The 14399-nt window shown below is 40.0% G+C and overlaps 1 protein-coding gene across 1 annotated transcript; it reads right to left on the bottom strand.

The window, feature by feature from the left end:
• Positions 1–3668: 3668 nt before the first annotated feature.
• Positions 3669–13631, bottom strand: LOC124137792 (tripartite motif-containing protein 45-like). Its single transcript, XM_048385363.1, has 4 exons — positions 13530–13631; positions 8176–9346; positions 7926–7973; positions 3669–4449 (listed from the first exon to the last, which is right to left on the bottom strand). Exons 2-4 carry the CDS (start codon positions 9338–9340, stop codon positions 3869–3871), a joined length of 1794 nt encoding a protein of 597 aa, XP_048241320.1. The 5' UTR covers positions 9341–9346; positions 13530–13631; the 3' UTR covers positions 3669–3868.
• Between the last annotated feature and the right edge of the window lie 768 nt (positions 13632–14399).

Consider the following 14399-nt stretch of genomic DNA (forward strand, 5'->3'; position numbering starts at 1 on the left):
GCTAAAGCAGCACTCAACAAATCTGTGACACCACTTCTGATCCCATACACTGATTTTAAACCTGTAATCAGATCTTATATTTGTGATCTTATGCAAAAGAAGTGGGACTCCCAAGTCGGTATCAATAAATGACATGTAATTAAACCAAATATTGGTTACACTCACTTGGGCTGTCAGTCCAGATTTGAAGAGGTCATTATGCGACGATGTCGTATTGGCCATAGCAGGTATACACACGAATATATTTTAAAAAGCGAGGATCCTCCATTTTGTATCCCTTGTGATGAGAGAATCACGGTCAAGCATGTTCTGCTTGACTGTATTGATTTTTCCATCACAAGGGATAAATATTTCAGTGCAACTTCAATAATGGATCTTTTTAATAATGTTTCGTCTCATTTAATAATTAACTTTTTAAAAGAAATTGAACTGATAAATAAATTTTGATGTACATAATTGTTTCTTAATTTGATAGTGTCTAATTGTGAACTGAGATTGTTAATGGCTGTGCCCTTGACGGGGGTTAAAGTACTGTAAAATTATTGTCCCCCTGAGAGGGCATAGTAAGTCCATATCATTCGACGTCTGTTATTCCTATCATAGTTTTAATCGTAGAATATATGTTCTTTTAAATACAGCTACATTCCCTAATCGTCGCCAACAGCTGAAGGGATGATGTAAATCCTGCTGGGGTCCATGCAGGTAGCAAAGGTACTGTAAGTCCCCATGGTCCCGAGTATGGTGATCTACCTTCAGTTGCTGGCGATCTATAGCCCATTTTATAATGTATTGTCCTGTCTAGTGATGTATTTTTATGGTTCCCTGCTAGTTTTACATACTAATCTGTGATAAGTCTAGTTATTTTACTGTCCCTTGTCGACAGGTTTTTATGGTTTACATGTATTTATTATATATAACTTTTGAAAGTCACGATATGGCTGAAATATTGCCGATGTGACTTAAAATCTTAACTCACTCACTCACTCATTGTAAGACTACTCACCGACTCAACGACAATGTAATCAGTAATCATTAATGTCACACAATCTATTTCAAACTTTCCACGAGCCGAAATAACACAAAACTAAAAACCAACATTTTATATTGTATTCCACACAATTGATAAGCATAGATATATTGACTATAATAAAAGATGATAGTATGGATGTACATTAGTTGTTTATTTCATGTTCTTTTCTTTTCAAAATATAAATTCAACTAAGAAAATAGATGCTCATATAATACAATCAACAGAATCCTTTCCTTTTGGCGAAATCTTTCAACAACCAAACTAAGCTGGCTAGGTGTTTTATTGACAAAAGCTCAAAATAGTTATGATTTCTTTGAACATTCCATGATATCATCTATCTACATCCGCAGAAGTGAAAAAAACCCACACCAAAATAATAAACTAAAGAACAAGTTGATCACTGTTGAATGTGTATACAAAATTGCACAATAAATATTTAACAGCCTATGAGTTATATACCGGAAATGGATCCAACCTTAAATTCCACATGAGTGAGTGAGTGAGTTGGGTTTAATGCAGCGTTTAACAGTATTCCAGTTATATCACGGCGAGTCGGCTTAATGTTGGAGGAAAGCCCCGAAGTGATGCAGGTCTCAGACGTTTACCACTTCGGTGAAACCCACGAGCACGGGTATGGTGCTGAAAAATCTAGAAACATAATCCGGGCGAACCTGGATTCGAACCCAAAATCAAAGGTTTCTGGCGTGCGCCTTAGATGTATGCTTTCCCCCCCCCCCCCCCCCCCCCCCACGCGACTTGCTGCTTTGGAAACGCAAAGAATATAAACTTATAAAAGTCCTGCATGGAAAATTGCACTTTCAGCAGTTTACTAGTGTGTACACAAAGCATCAGGGTTTACTCAGGAACTGCCCTTTAGAACAAATGCCGGTGATGATAGTAAATTAAATAATGACTTATTTAGAAAAGGTTTAAACGTGGATCCAAAATGACGATGTGAAAGCCGCTGTAAAAATTCATATACTTTTTTCATTGAATGTCCTTTATTTAAATCAGCTAGAAACGAATTGATGCACTCACTATTGTTAATTGTGAAAGATACTTGTGATGTAAATATTGACCTGATGCTAGTTGGTAATGCAATTTTACCTTATCATGTGAAGGAATGTACATACAGATATAAAGTAAAAGGTTTGATGTGGATGTATATACGTTTCTCTATTTCTTTTCTTTCCTTTCTGTCATTTGATTTATTAATTGTAAATAAGCATACATGTAAATCTATGGGACAGGGCGTTCTAAGTTGTGATAACTTGTACCCAATCCTTTTCATGAGAATATGTTTAAAATTAAACTAAGCAAATGCTGGTGAAACCGAAGCAACGAAGAAAAACCTTGACGAGAGGCATTTAAAACTATATTTAAAAAAAATGATGCACAGCAACGCCGGGTCAAAGACCTTCCAAAATAAAAACAAACTGACATTTCTTCGAGGATTCAAGCCCTGTGTGCTGTCTTGAAAAGGCAAACAAACACCTCAACACCGCGTCAAAACACCGTGAAATAAACATAACTGACAAAACTTCTATAATCACACTATAAAAATTGATGTCCAATCTCTAAATCTACTGTAAACGTTAAAAGAATGTATGTCAACATTAAGAATAATACATATGATGATACTACCACACATGTAGAAATAGCGACAAATGTTGTACGGTTCAAGTTTGTATTGCTTCAATCGTCATTAAAGCGTACGTACAATATCTTCAGAAATTATCTCGCAAGAAATATCGGCCTCATTATTGCAGCCATTTTGTTAATACAAATAGTGGAATATGTGGCGCCTTAAAATATACTTAATACTTTTCATAAAGAGTCTGAATGTATACAACACATGTCGATTTATACCAAAAGAAAACTTTGAACACATTGGCAGCGTTTGTATTTGTCCAAAATTATCATAGCCAGATACTTGTGACATCAGTTTCATATGCTGCAAGATGGACACTGTAAACTAACAATGGAATTACTTTACAAGCAGTCAACACTATGAAAAAACCCAACATGGGTTGAACATTTGTGAACTCCCAAAACTTGTGTGTTAGTTGTTTAACGCCGCACTTAGCAATATTCCTGGTATATAATCGAGTGTGGACCAGACAGCCCAGTGGTTGATATTATGAGCAACATACCACGGCGGCGGGGTACGTGACATGCCATCAATCAAGTCACCGAGCCTGACAACCCGATCCATTAAATCGCTTCTTACGACCAACATAGGTCGCAAGAGACCAAATCTAACCTGGAACCCCATAAAAAGACAATAAGTGTTTCAACATCAAATAATGAACACACTAATGGGCGCTAACGTACCGCTATTCACTGACAACTGAAACCATGTCAGAAGTTGTGACGTTTCATATTTACTCGTTTCCTATAATGGCTACATCAATGACGAAATGATTGATCATCTTATTGATGTCCAAATTTGTTCATGAGCTTACCGGACTCAAGACAGTGATTTGCATGAATGTACTGCTATACATACAACCTTGTTTACGTGGACACCATTATGGCTTACAAAGTAGACCCAATTTAGGGATAACAATTTCTTTAATACTGTAAAGGCGACGTTTCAGTATAGATCCTTATACCGGATCTATACCGAATCGTCGCCTTTACAGTATTAAAGAAGTTGTTATTAAAATATTGTGTCTACTTGGTCATACGTCAACTTCCAAGTAATGCCTATCAAACAATTCATTATGGTTTAATTGACATACAATGGTCACATTAATGACGAAGTGTTATTTCTCTGTCTCTTATTTCTCTTGTGGATCAAGCGTTCGATTGCGCCGTGCATGTTTCTTCCTTTAGTTATGATAATTGACAGGTTAACTGGGTGTTAGGATAAGATCCAAAATCAATCATGACCCAGAGAGGTTTAACAAACGGGAAGGGAGTTACAGATGTGACGAGTTTCTCTTGAATACGGTCCCAGACATGGACTGTATGTGTTTCCTCTTCAAGAACAAATCCCAAACCCAGGCTGTAAGTTGTACCACTCTCGTTCAGTGTCAGGTTGTCATGGGACAGACATTGTCCCTTGTAGTCCACCTTTAGACATATTCCATTATGATCCTCGCATGTTTCCAAATTTGCCCTCAATCCAGTTGTCAGCACGTTGTAAGTATCAACAGGGCTGTCAGTCAAAGCTGCTTCGAAGATAAGTTTATTGTTATCCTCTGGTGTTGTGACAGAGTATGTGACCTCCATGCCAAACATGATGGTCTGTCCTGGCCTGATGACCAGAGGTGTTGATGTCAGGACAGTGCGAGGTGAAAGTAGTCGGCATCCTGTCCTTGGTGGAAGATGTTCTTGTTTGTCATTGGTGACAACTGGCCCCGAAACCGTCAGATCTTCACTTGCAATACTGGAGTCCCATTCCAGATCCACACCTGGGGAGAAGACACATCGTTCGTATCAGGTGAATGCGTTTCCGTGTATACAAACACCTATACTAAATGTTATATTCGTGTGTGAACTGGGTTTAACACCGTTTTAACAGTAGACCAGTCATATCACGGCGTGTCAGCGTAATGTTGGATGGAAGTGTAATATATATATTGCTATGGTTTTCGTGAATATTAAGGATAAAACTACATGGGTTAAAGTATAACATGTCGGTAAATCAGAAAAAAATATTAGTTTAATAAAACGAAAGTCTACCTGCCATATTTAGACAATTGAAGGACAACATTTAGTATCAGATAGACTGACTTCAGCAGGGGTGTAGTAATTAGTTATGAATGTGAAGTCGGAACATACGACAAATTCCGATTCCTAGAAACATATGCTTTGTAATGAAATGAGTCAGTGAGTGATTTGGGTTTTATTACGCTTTTAACAGTATTCTAGTTGTGGGAGGAAAGCCCGAAGGGATGTAGGTCTCAGGGATGTTAGTAGCGTACACAAAGGACGCAACTCTGCAAAGGCGTCAGAGACGACTGCCAGCTGTTCATTTCGTTTCGCATGCGAGACACTAATCTACCCTCCAGTATACTGCGTCTGAGTTGGGTATTCATGTTAAACTGCGGCATGGTATCTCAGTGAGCTAGAACAATAAAACTGGCTGGAGTAGTACAATCAACCACGCACACATACGTGCATGCATGTCGATAAATAGGTGCAATAATCTTGGCCGCGACGTTAACCTCATCTCCCATCTCACCTAACCTCACCTCAGGATTTCAGCAAGGAAATGGCAGTTTTCTCTGGGTGTAAGCCAACCTGGAAACCAATAGCCCTAACAATCCTGGAACTGGCCGTCTCTCTGATGCACCCACGCCAACCACTCAATCTGAGTTACATTGTACGGATGTGTCCAATCGGAGTTCTAGGACAAAGCTCACTACTGAGGGGATTGACCCTCTGGTCCTCCAAAGAGCTCAGATGAATATCCAGCAGAGACATGCTCTAATACCTAGGTATGGAGAACGGTTGGGGGCAGGCCAAACAACATCAGCCAATTCATGGTAACTCTGCCCAGGGTTTGGTAAACGTGTAAACTCATCCACCCAGGAGACCTTCGCATCAAGGTCTCTGTATTTGTCATCAGAAAAAGTTGGGCGGTGGGGTTGCCTTGTGGTTAAAGCGTTCGCTCGTCACGCCGAAGACCCGGGTTCGATTGCCGACATGGGTACGATGTGTGAAGCCCATTTCTTGTGTCCCCCGCCGTGATATTGCTGGAATATTGCTAAAAGCGGCGTAAAATCAAACTCACTCATCAGAAAAGCCTTGTGCCTGGAGATGAACTGCTGGAGGATAATAAAATCTCTAGCATTGGGTCTGTTGTGGAGAACCTTCTTCTGTCCAGATGGAATCCAGATCCTATGATAATGGCAACACCATGTCGCTCACATACCCATGGGCACCACCAGAATGATAATACCAAAGAGGATCATCCTTGGAATGTCGAAGATGATGGTCATGCCTGTAATGCCTGTCAATGCGCTAGTGGATCTCTGGGGTACAAAGACTATTATGGATGAAGCCTTATGGATCAGTGCTCTAACAAACACAGGTGGATTATACACATCCTGTCTGCATTTCGGACAATTTTGGGGGATTTCAACCGTTGCTTGAGAAATCGTTTATCTTAATGAAGATCCAAAAGGCACAGACGAATGATTTGCAACACTTGTTTTCCGTGAAATTTCACTGCTTCAACCACTCCCAGCAATAGAATGAGGATATGCTGGATATGCTGTGTTACTGTCTCATGGGTGAAGCAGCTGACTTCTTCCCCTTGTTTCTAGTGAGTGAGTGAGTATGGTTTTACGCCGCTTAAAGCAACTTTACAGCAATATCACGGCGGGGTACACTAGAAATGGGCTTCACACATTGTACCCAAGTCGGGAATCGAACCCGGGTCTTCGGCGTGACGAGCGAACGCTTAAACCTCCAGGTTACCCGACCGCCCCTTGTTTCTAGAGAAGGATGAGTACATCAGCTTCCATGAAGCGATCCAGAAACACGAAAGGCTGTTTGGAAGATGATCTACTGCAGCTTTTCATCAGGCCTCGGATGAATCGCTGGAAGAATGGTTGGAGCGGGTACAGCAAGGAGAAAATGCAGCCTTTGCGGATTTGCCAGGAGACTTTATGGAGAAACAGGTTGGTGCGGAGATTCTGCCAAGGAAGTGCTAATTAAGAAGCTTCTCACTATGTCTCCAACGTAGGTCTGAGGACACTGGGACACGCTATTGATTCACAAGCAGTCTATGGCAGATCAACCATCCAAAGGGACGTGAAGCAGTTGCAGAAAGACTCTCCAAGGGACAGATAACCAATTAGCGTAAAATGTTATCAAACAGATCTGGCGGGTCAACAGATGAGAAGAAGACTCAATGGACTGTATTTTGTATTAAGGTTCTTTAGGGCTTTAAACTATTGAACTGTTGAAAAAAACTCACAATAAAAGATTGTGCGTTGTGGACAGTGATTAGTTGTCATGAATGTAGTACTATTTAATGTACGCATCAGTGAGAAAGTTATTATATTTAGATGCTCATGTGATGTGTAAACTGCCGGAAAACCGTGGATTGTGAGAAAGTGTAAACAAGTAGAATATTCTATGTTGTGATGACACTGTGTGGAAATTTCCAGTAGCTAGTCAGACGGGATATCAGGGGGAAGAGCGTGCCTCTGGTATCTCTCACACATTTCATTACATCAAGTCCAGCTTTCGTGTGAAGATCACTCATCACCCCGGATTCCCTGCCTAGGCCATCCCAGAAGCTTGACCACTGTCGCCGATGGGTGATTATACTATTATCACTGACCTTTGCTATCACCACTGTAATTTTGTATTTGATACTCACCACTGTCATAATTTTATATACTGTCATTGAATATTGTACGACCACCATATTGTGTACTGTCATTGTAATTGCTATGAAGTAATTTGTATTGATTTGTAAACCTACTCAATGTTGTAATACACTTGTTGATTGCATACCATTTGTTGTTTGTTGGTTTGACACTGAGTTCTTTTAAATACATATTTCTGGGTTAACACACTGTTTCAATTTGGGAATCGACACGTAAAAATAGTGATTCATAAACACATGGTTGTGATATTGTCGGAATCACATAACAGGTCTGCTTTTAGCAGAGGTTTCTTATGATCATGGAAATGGTGTTGTCGCTTTTATTTACAACTTCAGTGTACCATGACTTTTTGAAGACACCATTCAATGTTGTAAAATTGTGACAGGTTTTAGAAAGAAACATCTATATACAGAATCATTTGACATTACAGTAACTATTCAAGTAACTTAAATTAGTGAGGAGAGAACTTCATTGCAGTGAACAGTTGTACTGCACTTCGTGATGCTCTCCACATCAATAAAGCAACCTTAGGGTGAACTCACATGCGAGCGATCCTTTTACTCCCAACGGCTGCCCGGTCATATATGCAGCTGTGGACACAAATGTGTTAGGGTGACATCAGTATCAATAGACATGACGTACCAATATTACCATGTGGTTCACAGTTATATGGGAATAGTTTATAACCGTCACATGTCTGCACAGTTATGAAACAAAATGCACAAAAATATCAAAATAGAGCAAGTGTCTTTAAGAAAATACTTGAATTACATTAAAGTACAGACTGATTACCTTGTAGCACATACTCGTGTTCAATAGTCATTGCATCATTCAAGGATGTATTTCCATTTGGAGTCTCTATTGGTGAAAAGACAACTGATTTGACGAGGCCGGCCATCTTCAACAAGGGGGTAATTTTACTGAAGCAAGTTGAAGCAAAGCTGACACCAGCTCTTCTAAGTGACACCTTTGGCGACATCTCCAACATGGAGCTCAAGGTGGCAGCTGAAGACCCCATCATTTGTAGATCCTCTATCTTGTCAGCTTCACTGCGCATCTGTCGTGTGAACTCGGTAGATGATGTCACTTTTGCTAGAATATTACTGGTGGAATCCTGTTCCTCTTGTGTAGGCTTCAGAATCTTGCTGGATCTCTCTTCAACATCTGACAACAGAATGCCTCTCCTCTGCTGTATTTCATTGATCAATTCGTCAAAGGCTTTGTTGATGTCACCCACGGCAGACCGTTTTGACACCTGTATGTTTGAATGTCTTTCCTTGAGGCTTTGTTTTATTTCCTCAAGTTTCTCTGCCTTCTCCCTCAGCTTGACTAATATATCGTCAATGGACTTTGCCTTTTCTTCGTGTGCTTCATCCACGGACACGACGTTGTGTCCCTTCCCTTCTTTGTGTTCTACTACAGTGCAGGACACACAGACGATCTTCTCACAAGTATAGCAGTAGAACTGTAGAGGTTGGTCGTGTTGTGCACACTTATGGAGACGATTGAAACTTTTACCTGGTTGTTCTTTCATTTCCTTAAAACTGACAGTTTGGTGATGTCGCATTGACTGAACTCTGTTGTGAGCATTTAGACATTCTTGGCACAGGAAGACGCCACAGTCATCACATCTGGACATGGCAGGGTTACCATCAGGACAATCTGTACATGGCAGATGGAGACCTTTCACAATCTTCAGATGATCCAGGATTCTTAGGATGATAGGCTCTTTGGGTAGTGACTTCACACCGCCCGGCAGATAATGTTGGTGTCGACACATGGGACATGATAACGTTGGGAGTCCTTTGCTGTACGTCTCTAGACATGATTCACATACTGACTGTACACAGCAGGGCATACGACGAGGTATCCGTCTGACCTCATCAAAGTGTTCTGTACATATTGGGCACTCGGTGAGGAGGTCCTTGATGGCGGACGCTGATACATAGTCCGACATGGTTATCTGGAAATAAATTTTAAAAATCTGAAGCATTTTCGGATTCCTTGTGTAATCGTCTTTGTGTCTCGACACAGTTGGTACAAAGTCGTATGAGACACATCCATACTTGCGTTGTATGTACATCACTCAAAACTGCAAGTAGCATTAAATTATGAGCTCGTTGTTTTATTGATTTTAAATGTTGCTTATTACCACAACTCTCCTAATGCATAATAGAATAGAATAAGCTATTTATTTAGGATTTATTTTCATATAATAAAATATAAGCTAGCTACACGATAAATCGCAAAGAACAATTGGAATGAAGCGTGGTTTATTTCACGATAAAATATTGTTCTACCATGACGTCATTTCTGGAGATTCAAACATGCGCTCTTAATGAGGTCCTAAATTCGACGACGATATTTATTAATGGGAAGTGTTTTGTGAGTTGTTCCCAATAGATGTAGCAGATAACGCAATGGCCGAACGATCGCATCAAAACGTGGGAGAGATATGACAATCGGTATTTGGAGAAAAGGTACAGATAAAAGACGTGAAAATTGTGAAAATATCCCCTGTTAATAAAATAGACTTGTCCGACATTGCCGATTTCGGAGTGTATTCAGGGAGTCATCATTATTTACATAAGGGTATACCAATTGAGCGCATGTACATTGTATTAAGATCCTTAAAGAGACTGTGCAAAAATGTTTGTATCTCATGTAAGAAATTAACGACTCTTGGTCGTTGTTTATCGCACAGAAAAACACTGTGTCCCTTGTGGTTTATTCTCCCTGCAGTGTTTTCAGAGAGAGAGAGAGCAACTCGCTCTTTTGATATGGCGAATTGAGGCATTGTCTGTTGATTAACGCCGCACACAAAGTCGGTTTTAAAGGATGTAATGCACATCATCATATGTTCGTTTTATTGGTTTATTTTATAGAAACCTAGCTCATTATATGTAACGATTTCCTTTTTAACCTTCAGTAACCTTGACCTCTGATCAACGTCAAACAAAGCCTATTTAACAAGACCCTTGTCCATGAAATCATGTATGTCCAGGAGTATCCTGGTATATATAGAGGTTATCACGCGAGTGTGTTTGGGGATGGTAAATATCCTGCATTAGGAATAAATATTATATTTAGCGAGCCTTAGCGAGCTAAATACATAGTGTTTATTCCTAATATAGGATATTTACCATCCCCAAACACACAAGCGTGATAACCTCTTTATCATATAATGTCATTCTTTAATTCTGTGCTTCAAAATCGCTTTCCCTCTCTTACAAACATTACCGAAACTTTGCGAGTTTTCCTGGAATGCGCGCATTAATATTTATTACGTCACAGGGTAAGTGATGCGTCAGTCGGACAGTGACAGTAGCCAATATAGTTCCAACTGAAATCTCTTTCTTATACAGTGGCGAAGCAACATATACGCAAAACAACAATTGTTTTTGATTGCCTTTCGCGGCAATCCATCGGTCTGTCCGCTAGAGTAACTGCCCTTAGTCAAAGGGAAGCTACTCTCACCCTGGTCTATGAGACGTCACGGCCACGGTCAGACGTTGTTGATAGTCGGTCTGTCCTGTCACAATCTCATTAAAATCAGATCTTAGTTCTCGCTACCGCTTTGTTTAGCGGTAGCGAGAACTAAGATCTGATTTTAATGAGATTGGTCCTGTCATAACGTGAAGAAGTGTAGTCAGATGTACACACAACGAGAAAACGAAACAAGGTAACAATTCAAACATATTTCGGCCAAATCCAACTATTTTAATTTGTGGAGGAGGTTTCAAGCCGCAGAGGTCTACAAGCACAGATATGGCTACTGATCCCGCTTGGCTAGGCCTCGTGCCCTCGCAAAAATGTTTCCAAATTATATCTCCAAAGTTGCCGAAACTTATAAAATGCCTTAGCTACGTCACAGTTAGACACTGATTTTCAGTATATTAGACTGTTCTTTTGATAATGACAGCAATTATCCCTGTAGTTTATCCAGATTCCCGATGGCGACGCCATGTTTGTTTATAAACAGTGAAAGTAGTCCCTACTTGACCTTTGATATTTGCATATCTATCCGCATATGACCCCAACGGATATCGTTTTTATCCGTTTGCTTTATCCTGCCGAGAAACCTACCCATTATATGATAAAATGTTCTTCTGGTCATAAACTTCTGTCATGGGGACCTTGACTTAATAGTCGGCCAGTCATATGCCATAAAGATCACTTACACACACACACACACACACACACACACACACACACACACACACACACACACACACACACACACACACACACACACACACACACACACACATTTTATTTCAGGTATGCGAATTCTACAGGTAAGCATGTATTACTATGAAGTGCACACATTTAGATTGAAGTATTTTAAAGTACCTACATTCTGAAATCTGCAATAGCCATAGTCATTCCAAATCATGACTGGGCTATACTCATTATTAAACCAATCTACTTGTTAATAATATAAATGCAATTCATTCCAAGTTAGGATGGAGCCCTTTTCATTATCAAATTGCATGGTGAGTGTACTATTCCAGGTTTGTCCACATGAAGTATCCATTTAAAGATTTTATGGTTCACATTCTTCCTGCGTTCTGTGTAGCATCCAGAGAAAATGTAATTCTGAGCGTCTGTCGCCCAATACATGAATACTTCACACTAAGGTAAAAACATCATTGAGAAGCACTAAAACCAGAATCCCTAAACAATTATATACACAGGACGACCTAGCGGTCACCGATTCACTACACCCATTACTCCCGCAGACAGGGAGCCTTACACCCGTAGATCCCGGAGCGATAGGATTCCATCCCTGTCAACAATGGTAGTCAGATCGAACTACAGTCAGCTTGCCCAACCCGAGAGCTAAGAAAGGCTCTTGCTTGAAACACAGTGAGCCTGTTAGCCTGCACCGGGACTCCATGCAACCGAGGACAATTCACTACATGTAGCTACATGCATTGCGGAAAGCTGTCAGATGTAACGGCATAGACATAGTCATATGCATGTATTGAAAGTAGGTCACTCTGCACTGGCTACAATATCAAACATTTTCAAGGATCAATAAATGTCGGATCGAAATAGATGTGTGGTCCCAACATGCCTTTGTGGCCCGTTTGCTTTCTGATGGCAAGTTAAGGGCTCAGGACAAGGAAGTAGTTATTCCCTTGTCGTTATAGTCATGAGGCAGGTAGCAGGCCTGTGACGTGTCTATTTTCGTTTTTATACAGATGTATATCACATTTGAATTCATGTTGTAGTGAATATAATTTGCACATCTCTTTTATTAAGTATCGTATAAATGTACACTAAAACCAGTTTGTTCCGTTTTACCTCCGTTTGTTTAATTATTATTTGGAAGAAGTTGTTGTAAGGAATAGAGTAACAATTTATTGTACAAAAGCACCTGTGGGACAGACTACAATTTTTATCTACAATAAAATGGCAATACATATGATATAAACTAGCATGCACACAGATTTACATCATACGTTCAAACGTATGCCCAAAATGAATTGATAGCTGGCAGTGATGAAAATGAATACTTTGTTTTGTTAAATTTAAATACCATAACTTCACACATTTTGTGTCAAAAGTGAAAAAGAATAGGTTAGTTGATGGCGCTCAGTAAACAATTAATTTGTTGCCAACAGTCAGGACAATGATTTATTCTTAAAAAAACAACCCCTCCCACAAATACAGAGCAAATGGAAGCACCCCTAGGATGGTTACTCACAACAGAGTCGGATCGAGGATTGCGAAACGGGAAAGGAAAAAACCACAAGGCTTACAAGGCTTACTGCATGGCTAACTGCGTGACCCAAATACTTACTGATCGACATGAACTTCAACCAATCTTTAAATACAAACTGTCGCACTACAGTCGTCACACTTTTGTCTTTAGACTCGTTGACGTATAGTGGACTATTCAATTAGCTCGTCATATCATGTCAATATGATCTAATATCCACATAATCACCTCAAATATCCTGCTGTATGGTTGGACTTCCTGGATCAATAATACTGTTGTGTACCCTGCGATGCCCTCGTGTATACATATTGTTTGACAACCATATATCTTACCTGTAGTGTACCTATACAGTGTTATTACCTGATGTACATACATGTCGGTGTACCGGACACTGGATGAGGTCAGTGAAATTACTTACCTGTCGATGTTTGGTAAAAGTCACAGTTTTCACACCTAGCCGAGAAACTTACATAGAAACCTGTTGACGCTTTTATAGGCATGCGCAGCATCTATTTTCGATTTGAACTGACTTACACTACTTTGTACTTTGGCCTTGGAAATGGTATCCTTGAAGGGACAAGCAAGACCCAACTAACTCACTCAGACAATCGACGAGGTTTAACCCACAGTCGTAGCTACCTTAGGGGGTATGTATGCTCATTTGTAACTGTGAATGGGTTCAATACCTGTACTCATTCATCTATAATTATAGATCACGCTTAGTTAAAGTATTTTGAAAATAAGTACTAGTCATTAATAGAAGTACGAAAATGCCACACCGGTCACGCTAAGGATACAGGTTCGATTCCGAGGCTGGGTTCGCTGCAGGTCGTGGCTATGTACTACTTTTTGACTGTCTGACATCAACGTGTCACTGTATTAGCTGCATGAAGTTAAAAAGCGGAGCGTCGTAAGCTGACTTGGTTGATTCATGCATCGTATCTCAGTTGCGTGGATCGATGCTCATGATGTCAATCATTTGATTGCCTAGTCAAGTCTCGATTATTTACAGACCGCCGTCATATAGCTGGAATATTGCTGAGTGCGGATGGAAATGGAAATTAAATAATAAAGCGTCAGTATATAGGTTGTTAAACAAGAAACAAATAGAAATTAAAAAATATAGCGTGGGTATACACGCTGTGAAGCCTGTGCATACTGTCCGGAAGGAAAACTGATTGAATAGACCGCAGTCATAACTATTCCAGCTACATCACGAGTATGTCAGTTGATAATCTAATCTGGACCAGTCAGGCCAGTGATTTGCAGCATGAGCAACGGTCGGGAC

This window comes from Haliotis rufescens, unplaced genomic scaffold (assembly GCF_023055435.1).
Source record: "Haliotis rufescens isolate VD_foot unplaced genomic scaffold, xgHalRufe1.0.p SCAF_57, whole genome shotgun sequence".
In the NCBI taxonomy this organism is placed as follows: Eukaryota; Metazoa; Mollusca; class Gastropoda; order Lepetellida; family Haliotidae; genus Haliotis; species Haliotis rufescens.

Bases quoted from the DNA above. Each gene is read 5' to 3' on its own strand.
- LOC124137792 (XM_048385363.1), bottom strand. From the start codon at position 9,340: ATGTCGGACTATGTATCAGCGTCCGCCATCAAGGACCTCCTCACCGAG. The intron at 7,974-8,175 runs GTAATCAGTCTG...TTGTGTCCACAG, and splicing joins ACACGAGTATGTGCTACAAG to CTGCATATATGACCGGGCAG. The intron at 4,450-7,925 runs GTGAGTTCACCC...TCTTCTCCCCAG, and splicing joins AGTAAAAGGATCGCTCGCAT to GTGTGGATCTGGAATGGGAC.